The 23543-nt window shown below is 46.3% G+C and overlaps 2 protein-coding genes across 3 annotated transcripts in view; both read left to right on the top strand.

The window, feature by feature from the left end:
* The window catches only part of GRPEL1 (GrpE like 1, mitochondrial), a 972139-nt gene that overhangs the window by 161912 nt on the left and 786684 nt on the right, over positions 1 to 23543 (top strand). The gene's annotated exons all lie outside the window — the stretch shown is intronic.
* AFAP1 (actin filament associated protein 1) overlaps positions 1 to 23543 on the top strand; it is a 122481-nt gene that overhangs the window by 23010 nt on the left and 75928 nt on the right. For both annotated transcript variants that reach the window (XM_050792101.1, XM_050792102.1), the window contains exons 5-6: positions 9732 to 9943; positions 14568 to 14747. In XM_050792101.1, coding sequence (XP_050648058.1) covers positions 9732 to 9943; positions 14568 to 14747 — 392 coding nt within the window. The remainder of the gene's footprint in view (positions 1 to 9731; positions 9944 to 14567; positions 14748 to 23543) is intronic.

Genomic DNA, 23543 nt, shown 5'->3' with positions numbered 1-23543 from the left:
TGAATATGGAGAATGAGGCTGACTGATGTAGATACAGTGGATGGTGGTATTCACCTGAGTATGGAGAATGAGGCTGACTGATGTAGATACAGTGGGTGATGGTATTCACCTGAGTATGGAGAATGAGGCTGACTGATGTAGATACAGTGGGTGATGGTATTCACCTGAGTATGGGGAATGAGGCTGACTGATGTAGATACAGTGGGTGATGGTATTCACCTGAGTATGGAGAATGAGGCTGACTGATGTAGATACAGTGGGTGATGGTATTCACCTGAGTATGGGGAATGAGGCTGACTGATGTAGATTCAGTGGGTGATGGTATTCACCTGAGTATGGGGAATGAGGCTGACTGATGTAGATACAGTGGGTGATGGTATTCACCTGAGTATGGAGAATGAGGCTGACTGATGTAGATACAGTGGGTGATGGTATTTACCTGAGTATGGAGAATGAGGCTGACTGATGTAGATACAGTGGGTGGTGGTATTCACCTGAGTATGGGGAATGAGGCTGACTGATGTAGATACAGTGGGTGATGGTATTCACCTGAGTATGGGGAATGAGGCTGACTGATGTAGATACAGTGGGTGATGGTATTCACCTGAGTATGGGGAATGAGGCTGACTGATGTAGATTCAGTGGGTGATGGTATTCACCTGAGTATGGGGAATGAGGCTGACTGATGTAGATACAGTGGGTGATGGTATTCACCTGAGTATGGGGAATGAGGCTGACTGATGTAGATACAGTGGGTGATGGTATTCACCTGAGTATGGGGAATGAGGCTGACTGATGTAGATACAGTGGGTGGTGGTATTCACCTGAGTATGGGGAATGAGGCTGACTGATGTAGATACAGTGGGTGATGGTATTTACCTGAATATGGAGAATGAGGCTGACTGATGTAGATACAGTGGATGGTGGTATTCACCTGAGTATGGGGAATGAGGCTGACTGATGTAGATACAGTGGGTGATGGTATTCACCTGAGTATGGGGAATGAGGCTGACTGATGTAGATACAGTGGGTGATGGTATTCACCTGAGTATGGGGAATGAGGCTGACTGATGTAGATACAGTGGGTGGTGGTATTCACCTGAGTATGGGGAATGAGGCTGACTGATGTAGATACAGTGGGTGATGGTATTTACCTGAATATGGAGAATGAGGCTGACTGATGTAGATACAGTGGGTGGTGGTATTTACCTGAGTATGGGGAATGAGGCTGACTGATGTAGATACAGTGGGTGATGGTATTTACCTGAGTATGGGGAATGAGGCTGACTGATGTAGATACAGTGGATGGTGGTATTCACCTGAGTATGGGGAATGAGGCTGACTGATGTAGATACAGTGGGTGATGGTATTCACCTGAGTATGGAGAATGAGGCTGACTGATGTAGGTACAGTGGGTGATGGTATTTACCTGAGTATGGGGAATGAGGCTGACTGATGTAGATACAGTGGATGGTGGTATTCACCTGAGTATGGGGAATGAGGCTGACTGATGTAGATACAGTGGATGGTGGTATTCACCTGAGTATCAAGATCCTCTTCTGCTGAGAAGAATCCTCTTCTGTTTACATCATGTGCCCATTTGTGAAGGTCTGTGGACAGCATCTTCTGCAGACCAGTTGTTTGTTACCTGTTTTTTAATCATGTTTCTCTCCATTGTCAGTCATCCAACTAAACCATTAGGCAGCGTTCATGAATGGTTGTTGAGGGAGGAGGCAGCGCACAGGACTAAGGGCTCCTTGCTCACTCATGTCTTCTGGCGTGGATGGAGCCTGCTCTCACACACCCGCTTTGATTTGAGGATGGAGTGCCCCTTCATGGGTCAGAGAGCCTGTGGGCCATGCAGGGCGGCTTAGGTTTCCTCTTCTCTTGGTGCCCCATGGTGAAGCCTGACGTCTCTGCCAGGGCTTCGCTAGCCAAAAGTAGTTCCTCAGAACTAAGGTGGTTCTCTGTAAAGGATGGTGTAGCCGTGCTCCAGACTCCCAGAGGTCCACACTCACCTCCGCTGGGTGAGCCTGCCAGAGTGTCCATTACCAGCCTGCGGAGCAGTTAGGGTTCATCAGAAAAGCAGAACCATTACGATGTGGATAGAAGACTTGTTCTAGATTAGCCTTGCACACTTGTGGAAGCTGTTGAAGTCTGTGGGTGACTGTGGCCTGAGCACTTGGTAGGACCCACCCTCTGGAAGGAAAGCTGGCCGTGAAGCGCAGGAGGTCAAGGGTAAATGGAAACCCATGAGGTCAAACTGCAACTCATCTATGAGTTCCTCCAGACTCAGTGACACGAGTGACCCACACAGGATGCAGGTACCCTTGGCTCTGGAGTTGTCCAAAACACTGAAGCAGGAGAGCTTGCAGCAAGCAGCGGGGGGACCTGAGCCCATGGCTGCCCCACACCAGCAGGGTGTGCAGCGTACCAGAGCTTCCGCAGGGCCTGGCGCCCTGTGCTGGCCTCAGAGATGGGCCTACTTGTTTCCTTCTTTCCTTCCAGGTCCCTCACAGCTTCTCTTGAGGCCAATCCTACCCCAGATCATACAGAGCAATGGAAGTGGCGTTCCAGTTAGCTACGTTGACATAGCATAAACTCACTACAACACTCGTTGGGTGTTTTGGTTTCAGATGTAGATTTCAGTTTTATTTTCAGCTTTCTGATTCCTCTGTTTTGCCCTCTTCCCTCTCCCTCCTCCAGGGGGATTGGCTGAAATGGCATTTCTGATGTTATGGGGTGTGTGTGTGTGTGTGTGTGTGTGTGTGTGTGTGTGTGTGTGTATGAAATACATTATGTAATGCCGCTGGTTTTTGATAATGAGCACCCACTTCCTCAGGCCCCGATGTTGGATTGGCATGTGCACAAGTACGTTACACCTGCTTCTGGAGTTTCAGGTTCACAGGGAGGTATCCTGTGTCCTTCATTTTATCCTCACAATAACTCTCAGAGAGACAAGATTATCTTAAAGACACTGAGTTTCAAATAAGTTAAATGACTTACTCTATTCCTCTAGAGTGAGATCTTGGACTTAGACTGGCCATTATCAAACGTAAGTCAGATCTCTGCTCTATTCACAGCCTTCTCATGGCTTCCCATCCCACTCAAAAGTTAAAGCCAGACTTCTTCTAAGGGCTTCTCTCCTCATCCCTTTACCTACCACCTGTTCCTCCCCTGCTCACTGCCCTCCACCGCCAACCCCAGCCCCTTTTATACCGTCCCAGCAGCATGAAAGAGCAGAACATCTGTAATGCAGAAGGATAGTCATTGTTCAAAACTTCGTGGCCCTTAAATAGCTCTTGTGTTTTGATCCTGTAAGAATCTCAAGTAGAAAAGTGTTTAATGATATTGCCAAAGTGACGATGTGGGATGGAGAACTTTCTCTGCACTCCAAATGCCTTGCCTTTCACAGAGTTGTGTGGGGCGGCCGGAAGGATCGAGGAGAAAGCCCTCTGTGAGTCTGAAAACGCTAGACACAGCTGCAAAGCACCGCCATCGTTCTTACGAAACGACAGTGAGACCTGACGGAGCGGCTCCAGAAAGGAGCCAGACTGCAGCGTTGTGTTATTTGGACACATCCCTACTCTCCGATAGCCCGTTTGTCCTCTTTCCCCTCACCCAAGTGTGAGAACAAAGAGGGCCAAGGCTTTTGTCTGTTTTGCATCTGGCAGGTAATATGCGCTCAGTAAACACTTACTGATAGATGAAGGGCTGTGCTTTTTCCACTCCTTTCCTTTGTTCTGTTGATTTTTCTATGCTGAATTTCAATTCAAGTTTTTTTTTTTTTTTTAATTGTGAAACATCTAATATTGTGCTTGCTCAGTCTTGTGCCCAGAACTAGAACTCCAAGAGAAATGAGGGCCACAGCTCCTGCCCCAGAGGAGCCATGTTTTCTGCCAGCCTCTCTCTGCTGCCTCTGAAAAGTGAGGTCAGAAACCAAGACAGAGGCCTGATGGGTCTCCTGCTTATGGCCTCAGCAAAACCAGTGTATTGAAACGAAAAGGCAGGGTCTCCGTGGCCATCCAGTCCCCTTGCGAACACCTGCTCATCACTTAACCTTTGTCTGTGGTTCGTGTGCCTTTTAAAGATAAATTCTTATGTAATTTGGGTGGAGAGAAGGCATGGCCCCTTAGAAAGTCGTGACACCCTAACCGCCTTCTCAGGGCACCGTTCCTGGCACTGATGTGCAGTGTGTATGGGATTGCCATTGCTTTTATGCAGTTTTTTTCTGGAATGAACATTTTATAGTGAAAAATAGTAGTTTACTGGAGTGTTCCTTAATTTCATCAGCACGACACTATGATAGCAATTCCTGCCCATGAAGCTAGTTTCTGGTGAAGAGTGTGGTGGTGCATGTGAGGTGTGAAGTTGACTAGATTAGGAGGACCTAGGGAACTGGTGAAGCATTATTTTTGGGTGGATCTGTGAGGTGTTTCCAGGGATCACTGGCGTATGGGTCTGAGTGGCCCACACGGGGAAGACCAACCTCAGTGTGGACAGCACCGTCCGATAGGCTAGAGGCCCAGAGAGAACAGACACAGGAAAGCCGATGGGCCTGTCTTTTCCCTGAGCTGGGAGACATCTTTCTCCCTTGGACGTCAGAACTTCAGGCGTCCCGGCCTTGGGACCCCAGGACTTATACCAGCACCGCTGCCCTCCCCGACTTCCCCTCCTCCTGGATTCTCAGACCTTCATCTCAGACTGAGAGTTTCACCATCTGCCTCCCTGATGCTGAGGCTTTTGGACTCGGACTGAGCCATGCTACGAGCATCCTAGGGTCTCCAGCTGGTAGACGGCTTGTTGTGGGATTTCTCCATCTCCGTAATTACGTGAGCCACGCCCCCTAATAAATCGCCCGCCCGCCTGCCTGCCTGCCTTCCTTCCTTCCTTCCTTCCTTCCTTCCTTCCTTCCTTCCTTCCTTCCTTCCTTCCTTCCTTCCTTCCTTCCCCCTTCCCCCCTTCTCCCCTTCCCCCCCTCCCCCCCCCCCCCCTTTCCCCCTTCCCCCCTTCCCCCTTCCCCCCTTGCCCCCTGCCCCCCCCCCCCCTGCCCCCTTCCCCCCTTCCCCCTTCCTCCCTCCCTCCCTCCCTCCCTCCCTTCCTTCCTTCCTCCCCCCTTCCCCCTTCCCCCCCCCTTCCCCCCTTCCCTTCCCTCCCTCCCTTCCTTCCCCCTTTCCCCCCTTCCCCCCTTCCCCCTTACCCCCTTCCCCCTTCCTCTCTCCCTCCCTCCCTCCCTCCCTCCTTCCTTCCTTCCTTCCTTCCTTCCTTCCCTCCTTCCCCCCTTCCCCCCTTCCCTCCGTCCTTCCCTTCCTTCCTCCCTTCCTTCCTTCTCTCCCTCGCTTCTTCCAGCCACTCACCCATCCACCTGTCCATCCATTCATACATCCCTCCATCCGCCTGAGCATCTTTCTATCCATCCATCTGTCTAATCTATCTATCTATCTCCTATGGCTTCTATTTCCCTGGAGAGTCCTGACTGATACAAAGAGCATTTTCTAATCAACAGCGGCCTTTCAACAGAGTTCACACGCTTCTGTTGTTGGCCCTTTGGTCTGCTGCCTTACTCTACACGAAGTGTAGACATCTGAATGGGATGGACCTGATGGTGTCTAATCAATGTCCCCTCTGAGTACCCCTGAAATAAAACCTTCCTGTTCATCTCTCTGTGAATACCTGTACCACTTACTACAAGACTAGAAGGCAATCAGGAATTCTTTTCCCTGCTCCCCATTTCTGAGTTTTTCATAATTTTTCACAAAGCGTTCATTACCTCTTAATGTAATCCAAAACCCCAGTCCCCCAGACGGTGAACTTCTCAAAGTCCTAGACTACAGCTCTGGCTGGTGGAGCTACCAAGCGATATCCTGAGTGAGAGTCTCTTCTCTTGATTGGGTCCTCGCTAAGCATACTTTCTAGAGAGTTCTCTTGATTGGTTCATTGCTAAGCATACTTTCCGGAGAGTTCTCTTGATTGGTTCATCGCTAAGCATACTTTCCGGAGAGTTCATTATCCTTTAGGCTCGGTGACTTCTGGCTGTTCCTTGTTTGCTGCTAAGTTGGCTGGTTTTTCTAAAAATGGGTCTGTTGTTTCTACACTTTTAGAAGAAGGCAAGACAATGAACTTAATTGTCTTTTTCATAGCCGTAGACCTCAACTCATTCCCAAGGATGAAAGGGCTGCTAGAACATAGTTTACTTTTTCCATTTAAAAGCAGAAGGCCTGGGTTCACGTTTCAGTCCTGTCGTTCACCAAGCCTGTGATCCTGGATGACTCTTGTAGTGTTTGAGCCTCATTCTTCCTTTTCTCGGAGTAAGACTAACATGTTATGTGCCCATCTCCAAGTGGCTGGGAGGTCCAGTGAGATGGTGGATGTGAGAAACCTTTGTAAATTTGGAGCAGGCCTGACTTTTCATGGCTTTATCCTAGCACCTGCTATGTAAATACAGATAATTTTTAAAAAGTGCCTGGCATAGAATAGAGCTCACAACATATTTGTCGAATGAGTGAAATCAAAGGTAGTTTTCCCATTTATAACTAATTGACTCATTAAATCTTTACTTCATTATTTACTGAACTTGATGTTCCAGCAAGTGGCCGAGCCCTGAGGGCTGTGTGGTCCTCCACGCCACGATGAGAATCTTTCTGAAATAAAGCTAGGATGATGTCCATGGCCCCTCCAGAACCCCTCAGTTTACGTTGGATCGTAGCACAGCGCGCGATCTGCGGTCTGGCCTCTGCCTGTCTTCTCATTTCATGTTCCGTTGTTTCCTTCCACATACCCTTGTTCTAGCCATGCTCACTGTTTTAAAAACCCTGTTGTTGTAAAATCCATTTACCAGAAAGTGTATAAAATATGAGTATATGGTCAATGATTTATCATAAAGAAGCCATGTGTGTAACCACCATGCAGGTCAAGGGTAGAACCCTGTCAGCCCCAGAAGCCCCCTGCCCCTTCCTAGCACAGCCAAGGGTAACCATGGACTTTGCTCTGTGGCCTCGCTCACGTCCTGTCCAGAAGCTGAGAGGGACCCACTGCGCCTTGGCAGCATCTGATGCTTGTCAGTGCCTTCACTCACTACATTTCTCCTTCTCAGACTTTTTACTCTGGTTGGCAACAGCTTGTCTCGAGGCCTGGCTCTAAAGTGACATCTTCTCTGCCGTCTTCCCTGTGCCCCTGCGTGTGCTGCCCCCTCGTTCCCGGCTCCATGACACCTTGCATTTTGCCCTAGACTGTAAAGCTCTCGCCCCTCCACCCCCATCCAGCAGAGCTTTGGCAGCAGGGTGGGTATTTTTCCCCCGGGTCCCCAGTATCCACTTGACATGTGGGACTTGAATGAAAATTGGAATGTAAGTAGCCACCTGTGGCTGCCGTGTGAAGCGGGGGTGCTGGGTGGGTGTAGGTGCTGATGGGTGTGTGGGGTGAGTTGGAGGGGGATGTGGAGCCAGTGAGAACGACCCATCTGTGGGCAGAGGGGTGATATGAAGCAGGGGGAGAATCAGGGAAGAGACCTGTGACCCAGACCAGGACGTTCTATTCGCCTCCAACCTTTGAGTCAGCCCTCATCGCGTCCCTCATGGCCTCTGAGCTGCTCCTGTCTCTTACCTCGTCCCTCCTTCAGCCCGTTCCTAGTGCCGTTGCCAAAGTTACCTCTTCAATCTCCTTAGTTTTTGCTTAAAATCCTTCCTGGACTTAAAAAAAAGAAAAAAAAAACAGAATCTTGTTCCGTTGCCCAGGCTGGAGTGCAGTGGCAGGATCCAGCTCACTGCAGCCTCAGACTCCTGGGCTCAGATGATCCTCCTGCCTCAGCCTCTTGAGTAGCTGGGACCACAGGCGGGCCCTGCCATGCCCGGCTAGCTTTTTACTCTTTATAGAGATGGAGTCTCGCTGTGTTGCCCAGGCTTGGTCTTGAAATCCTGGGCTCAAGCGATCCGCCCGCCTTGGCCTCCTAAAGTGCTGGGATTACATACAGGTGTGAGCCACCACACCTGGCCTCCTGGATGACTTTTCATTGTGGAAAATTCAATTTAAACTTTAAATCTTTCCATTCCTCCCTGTTCGTATTGAATCTTTGCAAGGAAATTATAAAACAAACATGATTACTAAGTACAACTTAAACTCCAGTTTCCAGCAAGTAAAGATATGAGTTCTCTTCTGTGTAGACTCTGCCCTTTTTGGCACTTGTGCTGCATTGCACAGCCAACTGCACTGGCCATTGTTCTCCTTATCTCTCATTCATTTATCATTTAGGTGTTCATCCCTGAAGTATGTTTTGAAAAAGAAACGTGTTCCAGATGATTCTGGGGGCTGAGGGGAATTCAGAGATGAATCAGATCCTGTCTCAGGGAGCTTATCACCCAGCACAGCTGAAAGTAACGAGAGGAAAGACGGTCGCCGGTATTTAGGAAGCACTTTTACTACGCCATTCACCCTACCGAGGGCTTTGCCAGTGTATTTTAAATACATTTAACAGCGCTTCCTTCTACAGTTATTTGGGTACTTGCCCTGTGCCAGGTACTTTGTTAGGTGCTGGGGAGATCACCTCCAACGAGATGGTCTCCTTTTCTTCAGGGGGCTTACAGCCTGCAGTGGGGGTCAGTGTTGAGGTGCGCTGCCATCCGCTCTGTGGTGGGCCATGTGGAGACTCAGACTCGGGGCTTCCACAGCAGAAGCTCGTCAGTCCTGGAGTCCGGGTTAGACCGCCAGCACGGTTGGGTTCTGGTGAGGCCTCTTCCTGGCTTTCAGATGGCTAAATTCTCACTGTGTCCTCACATGGTGGGGACAGAGGTCTCTCTCTCTTCTTATAAGACCACCAGACCTGTGGGATTAGGACCCCACCTTTAAGACCTCATTTAACTTTAGTAACCTCCTAGAAGCCCTATCTCTACATACAGTCATTGAGGTTAGAGCTGCAACACTTGAATTTCGGGGGGGACACAGGTCAGTCCATAGCACCCAGCTTTGGTGATTCAGGGAGGGTTTGCTGGAGGAGATACCAGGAAGTTAAACCCCGAAAGATGAGAGCACTTACCAGGCAAAGGCAGGAGGGCAAGTGGATGGACAGGAAGCTTGCTAGAGGGCGTGGCACATGCAGAGACCCTGAGGTGACAGAGGGGCGATATGTTTGGGAAACTGTCAGTCGCAGCAGTACACATGCCAGTGTGTCACAGAGTGAGATGGGCTTCATTAGAAGGACAGGCGTACATTTCTGTGAAAGTTCCAAGGATGCTCCAGAAGGGAGAGGTGGCCGTTGGTGGCATCTTGAGTGTCAGGGATGTTGTGCGTGTGGGGATGCCAGCAGGGAGAGGCAGATTGCAGCCTCAGGAGGACTTTGACATAAAGGTATGGACGCAGGAGGGCAAGGACCTCCATGGGCAAGAGTTCCGTGTGGCGGAACACACTGCAGAATGAGGATGGCGCTCGTCCGGCAAGAATGTGGCAAGGAGTCCGTGTCAAGCCAGTGTCGGGTCAGCGTAGGGTCCGGTCCATATGAAACAGTCTAGAAACAGTTTTTATAAACACAGGATTTGTAGGCACTTCAACTTTTCGTTGAGTTTCCACTGCCCAACTCTTAGCATTGTGTTTTTGTTATTATTGTTTTTTCCTTTAAGGAGCAAAAGTCCCTTTTTCATTCAGTTACTTGGTGATTAAAAACATGATGATGTGCTCTTGAGCCCAGGGGTAAACTTCAAGGTAAAAAAGTCCTTTTACCAGTGTATGTTTATTTTTTACAGATTATGATTCTGATGCGATGAGCAGCTCTTACGAATCGTATGATGAAGAGGAGGAGGATGGGAAGGGGAAGAAAACCCGGCACCAGTGGCCCTCCGAGGAGGCCTCCATGGACCTGGTCAAGGACGCCAAAATCTGCGCCTTCTTGTTGCGGAAGAAGCGGTTCGGCCAGTGGACCAAGTTGCTCTGCGTCATCAAAGACACCAAGCTGCTGGTAAGACATTTGGAATCGCTTGCATTTTTGTAAGATTGCTACACTCAAAAGCCATGGAGTTTATATCCAGTCACCATTAACATCAGCTGTGCAGGAAGGGCAGCGCTCAGACCTCAGCCAGGTACCCTGAGCTCGCCGCAGTCCCACGCCGGGGGCCCCCACGCACTGTCAGGGAGCACTCACCCGTGTTGTGTGTTCAAGGTTGCTGGTTTCCCAGCTCCAGAAGCAGCCAGCAGACAAAATCATTCCCATTCCCGGGCAGTGCCTGTGGTTTGCGTCTGTGGAAATGCACAAGATTTTAACTTGCCAGGAGTTGCAAGATGGATTTTCTCATTTGTAATGAGTCAGTGGATTCCTCAAAGCCAGCTCATAGAAGTGGGACGGGGAGCAGCCAGGAAAGGAAATTCTTTTGGAAAGCTTGGGGCCAATTCTTTTTTTTTTTAATCTGAGAGGCAGAACAGGAAGACAAGTAAGGAACAGAGAAGCAGGGAAGGGGAGAACCTGGACCTTGCTGTGGGGTTATCCCAGTGGAGGCCCTAGCAGGGAGGCTGCAGCCCAGGAGGACGCTGTGTGGCATCCCTCCGTCCTCCCTCCTCCCCACTCCCTGTCCACCTTCCTTTTTTTCCTCCTGCCCTTTTTTAGAAACCATGGCTGGTTATTGGAATTATGAACTTTAAGAGTATGTTTTTGCCTTTTGTTCTTCCCTCAGATTAACCTTGGGGGAGACATTGCTGAAAATTACATCATTAATTAGAAAACGAGAATTTATGTTTCTGTAGAGCACTCTGTGGAACAGATAATCCTTTTATTTTTTTTTTTGGTAAATCCAGGCTTCGTCTTTGAATTGTGGGAATCTTTTTTTTTTTTAAACTAGGTTCCTAGGATATTATATATATTTTAATGTTTTTGTTCAGTTTTTTGAACAGAGTACATATTTTTTCCACAAGTGTGGCCTGAATTTCTCCCAGATTTAGAACGTGCCAAAAATGATGCCATGGGGAATATTAAAAAATGAGAAAAAGAAGATTAATGTGGTCCTTATTTACAGTCTGATATAATGGCTACAAGATGTGGATATATTATATAAATGTTTTAGAAATGCATAATCAACTTTCATTTAAAAGAGAAGCTTCCAAATCCAGTGAGGGAAGCTTCGTGCTTGTGCGTAGGGATTAACGGTTTGGGGCTCTGAGTCCCTGGTCCCTCTCCCCTGCCCTCCTCTCCCTCATACCCTGACTTCTTCCCCTCTCCCCTGCTGTGTCTTCCATTTGGGCTCCTACCAGCTTTCCCCCTTCAAAACCAGGATGATAATACCTACGACTTAGAGTAGTTGTGAATATTTAAGAAGAAATAGTGGACAAGCAGGTGAAAGCACTGTCTTTGGTCAAATGCAGAATCAAAGTTATTTTTATGATGAAGCTTTTTTCCTTTAAAAATGACCTGTCATTCAGGGCCCAGATGACCCCCATTGGCATAAAAAATAATGAACAGTGATAAAAGCAAATGCTTTCCAAGTTTAAACAGCACAGAAAAGAAAAAGCCATGTTCTTCCCCTAAATGTTCCCAGTCTGTCTTCCCACAAGTTACCGCCATTAACAGCTTTTTTTATATCTCCTTCTGGAACTTGTTCCTTCTGTGCTCAGGTAGCTCTGGGGTGGGTACTGTGATGTACCCGGATTCCTGCTTCAGGACTGAAGATCGCATTTCCTTGGCAGGGCTGGTGAACCCACCTCGGGGACTGTCTGCATTGAAGAGGGGCCTAGAGCCCAAGGCTAAGCTCCCTCCCCAGGGGTCTGCGTTCACTGTGTGTGTGGGAGGTACAGACCCAGACTCACTGGGCAGCTCTGATGGGGCCTTCCAGCCCCAGAGCTCTCATGGTGGTAGCCATCCCTGAGGCCACTCAAACTGGGCATCTTTGCCCACCCCACTCCTCCCTCTCCTTGCTCCTGGTGTTGTGTTCAGGACGCCGGTTCATTAACCTCCTGCATGCTGCTGTCTGCTGTAGAGGCGGCTTCCCAGGAAATCCAGCCTGCTGGGACTGCCAGATTGCAGCTTGTCCTATTGCTGATAGCATATCTCTTGTGAGACATTTAACTTAAGGGGGAATATGTTATAAAGTTCCCTTTCTGAAATAAGTGTTCGTCCTATTGCTGATAGCATATCTCTTGTGAGACATTTAACTTAAGAATATGTTATAAAGTTCCCTTTCTGAAATAAGTGTTCAAGATGGTGGGCATGCTGATTACCCTGATCTGATTGCTATACATTTTGTGTATCAAAACATCACTCTGTACCCCATGAATACGTAGTTATTATATGTCGATTACAAAGGTTTACACAATTCAAAATAAAAAAATAAAATTCCCTTTCTGATTCCTTCCATTGTACGATTAGTTGCCTTTCACCTTTCTTTTTATATGTACTCAAAATGCAAAACATCTCAAATGGTAAACATTCATAAAAATCTGAGGTTAGTTGAGGTATTTTTTTTCTTCCTTTTCAGATCAGTTGAGTTTTTAAAAAGGAAATATATTTCTTATCTGTGTACTTCAAAGTACTGGATTTAGAAGAGCAAAAGGGAAGGCCAGGCGCTGTGGCTCACCTGTAATCCCAGCACTTTGGGATGCTGAGGCAGGCGGATCATGAGGTCAGGAGTTTGAGACTAGCCTGGCCAATCTGGTGAAACCCTGTCTCTACTAAAAATACAAAAATTAGCCAGGTGTGGTGGTGCACGCCTGTAGTCCCAGTTACTCAGGAGGCTGAGGCAGGAGAATTGCTTGAACCCGGGAGGCGGAGGTTGCAGTGAGCCAAGATCGTGCCACTGAACTCCAGTCTGGGCAACAGAGTGAGACTCCGTCTCAACAAACAAACAAACAAAAAAACAAAACACACACACACACGCTAAACAAACCAGGAAAGGACTCTAGAAATCCCTTCTGAAAATAGCTGTCTATTCATTCCTTCCTTCATGAGTGAATGTTTAGAGTCAAGATGCAGGCTCTGCACGTGCACAGTTGGGGCTGGAGTCCTGGTCTGTCGCTTTTCATGTTGCCTGACTCTTCAGGCAGGTGACTTAACCAGCTGCACCCGGTTTCATAATCTGCAGAATGAGCCACCGTGCCGACTGAGGTGCTTGAAATGCCTCATATGATGTTGAAACTCAGCACTTGGTAGCAGATGTTATTGTTGCTGATAACTTAATTCAATAAAATAATAATAACTGCAAAACACGTTTTGCAAATGAGGAAACAGACTCAGGAAGTTTAAGAAACTCCCTGGGCCAGGCACGGTGGCTCACGCCTGTAATCCCAGCACTTTGGGAGCCTGAGGCGGGTGGATCACGAGGTCAGGAGATCGAGACCATTCTGGCTAGCACGGTGAAACCCCGTTTCTACTAAAAATACAAAAAATTATCTGGGCGTGGTGGCGTCGCCTGTAGTCCCAGCTACTCGGGAGGCTGAGGCAGGAGAATGGCGTGAGCCCAGGAGGCGGAGCTTGCAGTGAGCCGAGATTGTGCCACTGCACTCTAGGACCCAGATCTGCCCTCTTGGACTGTTAGGAGGTATGCTTTGGCCCCAAGTAGTACAGGTAAACGGGGATAGGGAAAGCTTTGGGCAAGGATTTGATTCTCAGTTTTACAGATAAAGATTAAGCAAGACCCATTTGAGTTAAGTCTCAGTTCTAATCTTACCAATTGAAATCTTTAGAGTGAATGTCCGTTGTGTAGATGGATCAGCTTTGTACACTATGTATTGATATTATCCTCTTACTAAAATAATTTATGTCTTTCAGAAAGAAGATGAGATAGGCAGATACCAAGCAATATCAGTTATTCAATAAAGTACCCGAATGATTATATTATCTCTCATTAGGGCTGTGGAGTTGCAACAAATCTAATAGTATATTTTATATATTATTCACATAAATATAAATGTATTTTACATATACATTTAAATAAACATGTTAAATATAGATTTATGTGTGCGTGTTGGGTGTTTTGTTTTGTTTTGTTTGTTTGAGACAGAGTCTCTCTGTCACCCAGGCTGGAGTGCAGTGGTGCTATTATGGCTCACTACAGCCTCGGGCTCCCAGGCTCAAGGGATCCTCCTGCCTCAGCCTCTCAAGCAGCTGGGAGTACAGGACCGCGCCACCATGCCTGGCTGATTTTTTGTGTTTTTGGTATAGATGGGGTTTCTTCATGTGGCCTAGGCTGATCTCGAATCCCTGGACTCAAGTGATCCACCTGCCTCAGCCTCCCAAAGTGTTGGGATTACAGGCGTGAGCCATCGTGCCCAGCCTATGTTTTTAGTTATGTAAATACATTCCTGTAATTCAATGGAGAAGCGCCACTGGATCATAAGTGTATCAGAGGAGGGACTTTTGGTGTTTGTTGAATCCAGCGTTAGATGCTCAGTAAGCTTTTGTGAGTCAGTGAATGGGTGTGCTTCTTCACGCTTGGAGGCAAAGTGTCGGTGAAGAGCACTGTGTGTGTGAACCTGCTCATCTGCAGATTCAGACCTTCCGATGCCGTGCCTGCACTCATGTTTTCATGATGCTAGAGTTTCCTTAGCGTTTCTGTTTGAACTCCCTTATAATATCAGTTGATTTGTTGTGTTGAATGCAGTGCTATAAAAGTTCCAAGGACCAGCAGCCTCAGATGGAATTGCCGCTGCAAGGCTGCAACATTACGTACATCCCGAAAGACAGCAAAAAGAAGAAGCACGAGCTGAAGATAACTCAGCAGGGCACGGACCCGCTGGTGCTTGCCGTCCAGAGCAAGGAGCAGGCCGAGCAGTGGCTGAAGGTAGGTTGTCTGCTGTGTTTCGCAGCCATTTCAGTACCACGTGCCTTTCTGAGATCCATTTTAATTTTAATTTTAATTTTGTTCAAGCATAGGCAAGATGGATTAACCCAAAGAGTTTCGTCTTTAATAGCTAAATATTCGGATGATGTGGAGGTGAAGCAGAAACCCGTGTCACTTTCACTTCTATATTTAAAAGGCAGCTTGTCTCTGTAGGCTGCTTCTACGACTTTCTCTTTTACTTTTATTTTCTACAGTGTCACTTTATTGTGTCTGCATATGGATTCTTTTAAAATTTGATTCTACTTGGGATTGGCTGGGCTTCTTTCTAAGTTTTGGGAAAAATTTTCAGCCATTTTCTTAAAATACAGCTTTTCCCCATTTCTCCTTCTTCCCTGAGACTACATTTAAATACATGTTGGACTTTCTCACTATATTTACTTCTATTCTCTTTTGTATTTACCAACCTTTTTTCTTTGTTGAAACAAGGCTTGGCTCTGTTGCCCAGGCTGGAATGCGGTGGTATGATCTCGGTTCACTGCAACCTCTGCCTCCCGGGTTCAATCGATCGTCCCACCTCAGCCTCCCAAGTTAGGTTGGATTACATGCCACCATGCCTAGCTAATTTTTGTATCTTTTCTAGAGACAGCATTTCTGTATGTGGCCCAGGCTGGTCTCGAACTCATGAGCTCAAGCGATCCGCCCACCTTGGCCTCCCAAAGTGCTGGGATTACAAGTGTGAGCCATCATGTCTAGCCCTACCATTCTTTTTCCTTCTTTAGCCTGGTTTATTTTTCTTGTTACTTTCCAGCCCATTATTTCTCTCTTTGGCTGCTTCTAATCTGCCATTAAATTTGTTCCTGTTCTCTGGGTTCTTAATTTTGGTGATGGTAGTTGTCTTAGTCTACTTGGATTGCTCTGATGAATATGATAAACTGAGTGGCTTGTATACAACAAATGTATTTCTCACAGTTCTGGAGGCTGGGAAGTCCAAGATCAAGGGACTGTTCCATTCGGTGTCTGGCGAGGGCCTGCTTCCTGGTCCACAGATGGCACCTTCCATCTGTGTCCTCATGTGGTGGAAGGGACAAGGCAGGTCTCTAGGGCCTCTTTTATAAGGGCACCAATCCCATTCGTGGGGGCTCTGCCTTCATGACCTATCACTTCCCAGAGGTTCTGCCTCGTAACACCATCCTCTTAAGGGTTAGGATTTCAGGATATGAATTTGGGGGAACACATTCCGTCCATGGCAGTAGTGTGCAGTCCCAGAATCTCTAATCTTTTTGGTTTTTGTTTTAGAGTTCGTTTTGGCTTTTATCTAGAATTTGCAGTTGTTTCTTCTTCAAGCTGGAAATACTATTTGTGCAGTGTTAAATTTCTTTTAGAAACGTTGACTTTTGTCTTCATGAATCTCATCAGCATGGTGGTTTGACAGTGGTTTTGGTGGAGTTTGAACCTGGTTCTGTTGTCTGTTGTGCTGTTCTTGTTCAGGTCATGTTTGGCATCCTTGTGCCAGGTTATCGCAAGTTCACGCTAGGCATTATATTAGGGGAAAAATTATTGAAATAATTTTTTTATAACAGCGTTATTGAGGTATAATTCACATACCGTAAATTCACCCTTTTCAAGTCCAATTCAATTTTTTTTTTTTTTTTTTTTCGGTATATTCACTGAGTTGTGCAACCATCACCATAATCTAGATTCTGAATTTCATCGCTCCCAAAAGAACATTGTACTGGCTGGGCGCAGCAGCTCATGCCTGTAATCCCAGCCCTTTGGGAGCCAAGGTGGGCTGATTTCTTGAGCCTGGGAGTTTGAGACCAGCCTAGACAACATGCAGAAACCCTGTCTCTACTAAAAGATACAGAAAATCAGCTGGGCATGGTGGCACGTGCCTGTAGTCCCAGCTACTCGGGGGACTGAGGTGGGAGAATCACCTGAGCCTGGGAGGTTGAGGCTGCAGTGAGCTGTGACTACACCACTGTACTCTAGCCTGGGTGATAGGAGTGAGACCCTGTCTCAAAAACAAAGAACGCCGTACCCATTAGCAGTCAGTGCCCTTTTGCCACCACCCCTGTCCATCTTAGGCAGCCACTTATCTGCTTCCTGTCTCCGTAGAGCTGCCTGTTGTCAGCATTTCACAGAAGTGGCTCTTACAGTGCATGGGCTTCCGTGCCTGGCTTCTTTCACTTAGCGTCGTGGTTTCAAGGTCCGTCCATGTGGAAGCAGATTTCAGTTCTTCCTTGCTCTTTGTTGCTTCTTGGGTCATATGTAAGAAATGATTACTTGATCCAGGGTCCTGAAGGTTTACATGTATACTTTATTCTGAGAAGTTTACAGTGTTAGCTCTTATATTTAGACTTTTGATCCACTTGAATTTAATTTTTTGCCTACAGTGTGAAGTAGGGGTCCAACTTCATTCTTTTTCCTGTGGGTCCCCAGTTGTTCCTATGGAAATAACTTCATTCCTAGAACTCTGCTTTCCACTACCAAGGAGCATTTTCCCTTGCCTCTCCCACATGCGTGGGGGTGTTAGCACTCCAGAATCAGTTTATTCTCAATTCAGGGTTTGAGGTTTTCAGAGCCACCCAGGTAACTTTAAGGCAGCCCGCGGCCCATTCAAAGGTAGGTTTCTATTTCTTTCAGTTCACTCTTAACTCCAAGTTACATTCCGTTGGGGTCTCCGTCCTGCTTGTGGGTGTTTTGCCAGGGACCCCGTCCTTGGCATGCCCTGGACCACAACTTGGATCTCTCTTCCCACTGAGCCATTGGAGGTTCTCCCTTGCCCCTCAGCTGCCCCCTTGGGATGGCAAGGCAGCCCCAGCCACCAGGCTTCCCTTCTGAATTTCCATCTTCTTCTGGATTTCGGCGCAGGCATTGCTCACTATCAGGCATTTGGGTTGGTTCCACATTTTTGCAGTTGTGGATTGTGCTGTTATAAACATGTGTGTGCAAGTGTGTTTTTCATATAATGCCTTCTTTTACTCTGGATAGACACCCAGTAGTGGGATTGCTGAATCGAATGGTGCTTCTACTTTTAGTTCTTTTAAGAAACCTCCAGGTCGGGTGCGGTGGCTCATACCTGTAATCTCAGCACTTTGGGAGGCTGAGGCAGGCAGATCACAAGGTCAGGAGATCGAGACCATCCTGGCTAACATGGTGAAACCCTGTCTCTACTAAAAATACAAAAATTAGCCAGGTGTGGTGGCGGGCACCTATAGTCCCAGCTGCTTGGGTGACTGAGGCAGGAGAATCGCTTGAACCCGAGAGGAGGAGGTTGCAGTGAGCCAAGATCACACCACTGCACTCCGGCCTGGGTGACAGGGGGAGACTCCATCTCAAAAAAAAAAAAAAAAGACATCTCCACTCTGTTTTCCATAGTGGTTGTACTAGTTTACATTCCCACCAGCAGTGTAGAAGTGTTCCCTGCTCACCACATGTACACCAGCATCTATTATTTTTTGATTCTGGTTGTTCTTGCAGGAATAAGGTCGTATCACATTGTGGTTTTGATTTGCTTTCCCTGATCATTAGTGATATTGAGCATTTTTTTGTATGTTTGTTTTGGCCATTTGTATAACTTCTTTTGAGAATTGTCTGTTCATGTTCTTAGCCCACTTTTGATGGGATTATTTGGTTTCTTCTTGCTAATTTGAGTTTGTTGTAGATTCTGGATATTGGTCCTTTATCGGATGTATCAGTGGTGAAGATTTTCTCTCACTCTGTGGGTTGTCTGTTTACTCAGCTGACTGGTTTTGCCGTGGAAAAGCTCTTTAGTTTAATTAAGTCCCAGCTAATCGCATTTGCTTTTGGGTTCTTGGTCATGAAGTCCTTGCCTAAGCCGATGTCTAGAAGGGTTTTTCTGATGTTATTTTCCAGAATTTTTATAGTTTCAGGTCTTGGGTTTAAGTCCTTCATCCATCTTGAGGTGATTTTTGTACAAGGTGAGACACGAGGATCCAGTCTTATTCTCCTACATGAGGCTAACCAATGATCTCAGCACCATTTGTTGTACAGGGTGTCCTTGCCCCACTTTATGTTTTTGTTTGCTTTGTTGAAGGTCAGTTGTCTGTAAGTATTTGGGTTTATTTCTGGGTTCTCTATTCTGTTCCCTTGGCCTATGTGCCTATTTTTATACCAGTACCATGCTGTTTTGGTGACTATGGCCTTATATTATAGTTTGAAATCAGATGATGTGATGCCTTCTTTTGTTTGTTCTTTTTGCTTAGTCTTGCTTTGGCTATGCGGGCTTTTTTTTTTTTTTTTTTTTTTTTTTTTTTCATATGAATTTTAGGATTTTTTTTCTAGTTCTGTGAAGAATGATGGTTATCTTGCTTTTCTAATTGTCTTCTTCAGGAAGATTGGCCCAACCCACCTAGTCCATCATTGCCGGCAAGTACCTGTTGTGAGAAAAGGGCTCAGGAGTGGGGTGGCGAAACACTTCATAGCAGCGGGTCTTATACCACGCAGGTCTCCCTCCATCAACCTTCAGTCTCTTTCGCTGTCATCTGCAGGAAAGCATGTGGTTCAGACCCCATGATAAGACCAGTAGCTGCCACCGCTGTCTGCCAGCTGCTCAGGACACACACATGCTTTCTTTTTCATGTTGTTGGCAGTGACTGTGGCTCTTCCCACATCTGTATCGTATGGGAGATTGAGAAGAGCTTTTTTCCCCTCTGGACGATCCTTCTGGAAGTCCTGCGATCGGGAGTTTTTACTGTCGAGTTTTCTTAGCCTTCCCAGCATAGAGCTTTAATATGTTATACGTCAGCCACCACCATTACCAATTTCACTAAAGCCCTTTACACTCACAAGGAACTTCTCTGCCATCATTGTCCCTTAATCCTCAGAACAGGCGTGTGTAGTTTCATTTGTCAGCTGACAGCCTGAGTCTCAGGTGGGTGAAGTGCTACCATGATCGATAAGTGATCAAGCAGGGGGTCCAAGTCAGATTTTCCTGGCTTCACATTTCATTCTCATTGTGTTGGGCCATCTGACAGTTTGCCATTCCCTCTTTTATTCCACATTTCTGTGACCATAGTGCCATCCCTTCCGTAAGGCGGGAACAGCAGTTGTGGAATTCAGTGCGAAGCTTTCTGTATGATTCTGTTTTCTTCACCTGATCCCAGCTTTTGGTCACCTGTACCCATCCTTCTGCATTCCGTGCTTAGCTGTTCCTCAGTGGAAACCCGAGAAAGGCTGCTCTGAAACTTCAGCTTTCTTCTTTTTCTCCTCTGTCCTTACAGTTAGTTAAGTATTTCCTGCCCACTGAAGAGCAGCTCCCTTCTTGCTGGTGCTGGTCTGACATGAAGTCATCTGGAGTGTCACTGGGAGAGGGCGTAGAGCCGACGTGTGCACTGACAAACAGACCAGTAAAAACAAAAGTTTCTCAAGATGTCAGATGCTGATGGAGTGAAATAATCTTCTGTCACGTTTCACCAGATGGGAGCTACTTATAGATCAGAGGCACTTAGCTAATTATAGAATGATGACTCTATTTATGAACGGAAGTAATTGCAAGATTTTTTTTTTTTTTAGCATTTGCTGATTTTTCTTAAAAGGAAAGTAAATAATACAGGGTAAAGTATCTTTTCTAAAGAGTTTAAATTGTTCAGTTACTCTGTTTTTCATGTCTGTGCTGTTACTTCCATTACGTATAATGGTACAGGAACCTAAGACGTCTTGATTAGAAAGGAAAGTCAGATGACAAAACTAGTTTCAAGCAGTTACAGAATTATCTTAGGCCAGCAGAGACCTGAGATGGGCTAGTGTCGTTTCGTCCAGATACTGTCATTAGATCAGAAACACTTGGAGATGTAAACAACGTAGATTTCCAGTGATTCACATTCATTAGGGACTTAAGAATATTTTTTCCCTTTTTATTTTGTATCATTTTTATATCCTCTTAAGGTCTAAAATGCTGCAGATAGAATTGAAACGTGTCTCCCCTATTTAAGTCTCTCCCTCTTCCCAAAGGCAACTTTTATCTGAATTTGGTCTTTATTATTATCTTGGTATGCTTTTAAAAAAATACTTTCACTTCTGTAATCCCAGTGCTTTGGGAGGGCGAGGCAGGAGGATCACCTGAGGCCAGTTCACGACCAGCCTGGGAAAAAATAGCAAGATGCCATCTCTATAAAACATTAAAAAATTAGCCAAGCATGGTGGCACAGCCTGTAGTCTCAGCTGCTTGGGAGGCTGAGGCAGGAGGATCGCTGGAGCCTCGGGAGTTTGAGGTTTCAGTGAGCTGTGATTGGGCCACTGTACTCCAGCCTGAGTGTCAGAATGAGACCCTGTCTCTAAAGATAAATAACAATAAAAAAAACTTTCACTTATATGTATATACACCTATTCATGGTAAATGATACTTTATTCACGTTTTAGAATTTCTGTGTAAATGACTTCAAACTCCACAGACCCTGCAGCTGTTTTTTTTTTTTTTCTACTCAGAATTGTTCTGCTTCCTTGTGTGCTCACTGGTGTTGCTGCTGCAGGCTGAGTTGCCGTGAGATCTTCCAGCATGCGTCCCACAGCCGCACGTTTTGTGTCTTGTCTAGGACACACCTGTTACATTGGAATTGCTGTAGTTAGTATGTGCACAGCTTCAGCATCACCAGACTCTGCCAGATTGTCTTCCAAGGTTATTTGTACAATTCTCCTTCTCCCAGCAGTGCAGGAGAGGACTATTTTGTATGTATTCTTACAGAGTTTCCTTGTACATAGGCAAGCAAATAGCAGCGCAGATTTCATCTGCCCCCGCTCCCCCACCATAGAAAGGGTGCAGCATTTTGGACCTTTTTTTTTTTTTTCCCCACCTAAACAAAGTATCTTGGAGATTTTTTGCAATTTAGAGAATAGAGCATTTCCTCTTTCTTTGTTATAGGCTATGACATTTTATTGTATGAATAGACCATACTTCAAAAAAATAGTCTGTCTCCCATTTATGGACATTGGGTTGCTTTCAGTCTTTTGATATGACAGACAATTCTGTGTTAGATAACCTTATGCTTATCTCATCTCACACTTTTGCTGGTCTGTAGGCTAAATTCTCGGAAGGAGTAATCACTTCCATGAAGGTTATCGGCATTCGTATTATAATTTTGATGTATAGCTAAGGCACTCTCCTAGGAAGTTTACCAATTTTCCCTCCCACCAACAATATATCGAGTGCCTTTTCTTCCTGCAGCCTTGCCAATAGAGTGTGTTAGCCAACTTGTGTATTTTTGCTAGTCTGATGTAGAAGGATGGCATCTCAGTCTAGTTTTAATGTGCACTCCTCTTATTATGAATGACATGAGTATTTTTTAATAGGGTTTAAGAGCCTACAGTTGTATTAGTATTTCTGTGAACTGTGTTTATTTCCTTTGCTGTTTTTATCTGTATTCTTTGCGATATTTCTCTGTTTAAGGAGTTCCCAGATGACTGAGGCAAACCCAGGTTTGGTAATCACTACCCTTGCTCAGCACTCCATTTCCCTTTAAGAGGAGGCCTCCGGGAAGTGGTAGGATATCAGAGAAAATAAGTCTTTTTGTAGTCAGATAGGCAGTTAGGGTAAATGGCATTCTGCAACCCCTTTGAATAAAGTTTTACTTGATTTTTATAATTGCTTCTTAAGTTCAGCATAATATAACACAGCCAGGAAAAGGACTTGGGAGCCAGTATTGTGTTGAGAGAGAGTGTATTAGTCTTCTCGTGCTGCTATGAAGAAATATCCGAGACTGGGTAATTTATAAAGGAAAGAGGTTACATTGACTCACAGTTCCGGCTAGGGAGGCCTCAGGAAACTTACAATCATGGCGGAAGAGGAAGCAAACACATCCTTCTTCACACGGCAGCAGGAGAGAAGTGCGGAGCAAAGGAGGGGAAAGCTCCTTATAAAACCATCAGGTCTCCTGAGAACTCAGTCACTATCACGAGAAGAGCATGAAGGTAACCGCCCCCGTGATTCAGTTACCTCCCACTCGGTCCCCACCACGAGACATGGGGATTATGGGAACTACAATTCAAGATGAGATTTGGGGGTAGACACAGCTAAACTGTATCAGACAGTACAGGTAGAGCACAGACTGGCGTCAGACTCTTAGGACTGTGACCTGAGCCCCAGCCTTTAAGCACTCTGTTTTTTGGACAAGCGATGTGACTTCTCAGTGCCTGTGTTTCCTCATCTGTAAAGGGGGGCATAATAATGGTATCTGCTTTCTAGAGCTATTGTAAGGACGAGATACTAAGACCCAGAGTGTTCGGAATGGCAGAAAGCATGTCATGAACCTTACATAAGTATAAACTGCTGTTACCACTGTTGCTTTTCCTCTGCCACCACCTCTGCATCTCAGCAGGCTCTGCACATGCCCGCAGAGAACAGGCTGGACAGCTGATGACAGCAGGATGTTTCTGGGGTCAAGAACTGGACTTACACCACCACTTCCCACACTCCTTTGGCCAAACTAGGGGAGGCTGAGAGACAGACTCTTCCTGTGTCCGCTGAAAGAAGAAACAACGTGGTGAATAAGCTGCTCTCTCCTATTTCAAAATAAACCAAAACACCCTAAGACAACCATCTTAGGCAGTTTTGAAGAGGCTGCTTTCCTTTTCTTACCAGGACGTAGCAGAGTCCTGGTGCTGGTGGATCCCACACTCACGTAGCCAGCCGGGGGGCGTGGGAGCGACACTGTAGGGGTTTCTTAGCATCTTGTGGTTTCAAGCAGCCCTAGGTGAGCACAGAGTGGCTTTAATTTTGCTGTGCCGGTACCATGGTGGCTTTGCCAGAGTTCTCTAGGAAGAATCACAATACGTTCACTG

The sequence above is a fragment of the Macaca thibetana genome, chromosome 5 (assembly GCF_024542745.1).
Source record: "Macaca thibetana thibetana isolate TM-01 chromosome 5, ASM2454274v1, whole genome shotgun sequence".
Taxonomy (NCBI): domain Eukaryota; kingdom Metazoa; phylum Chordata; class Mammalia; order Primates; family Cercopithecidae; genus Macaca; species Macaca thibetana.
The sequence above is the reverse complement of the archived record's forward strand: the minus strand, read 5'-3'. Positions and strand labels throughout refer to the sequence as shown.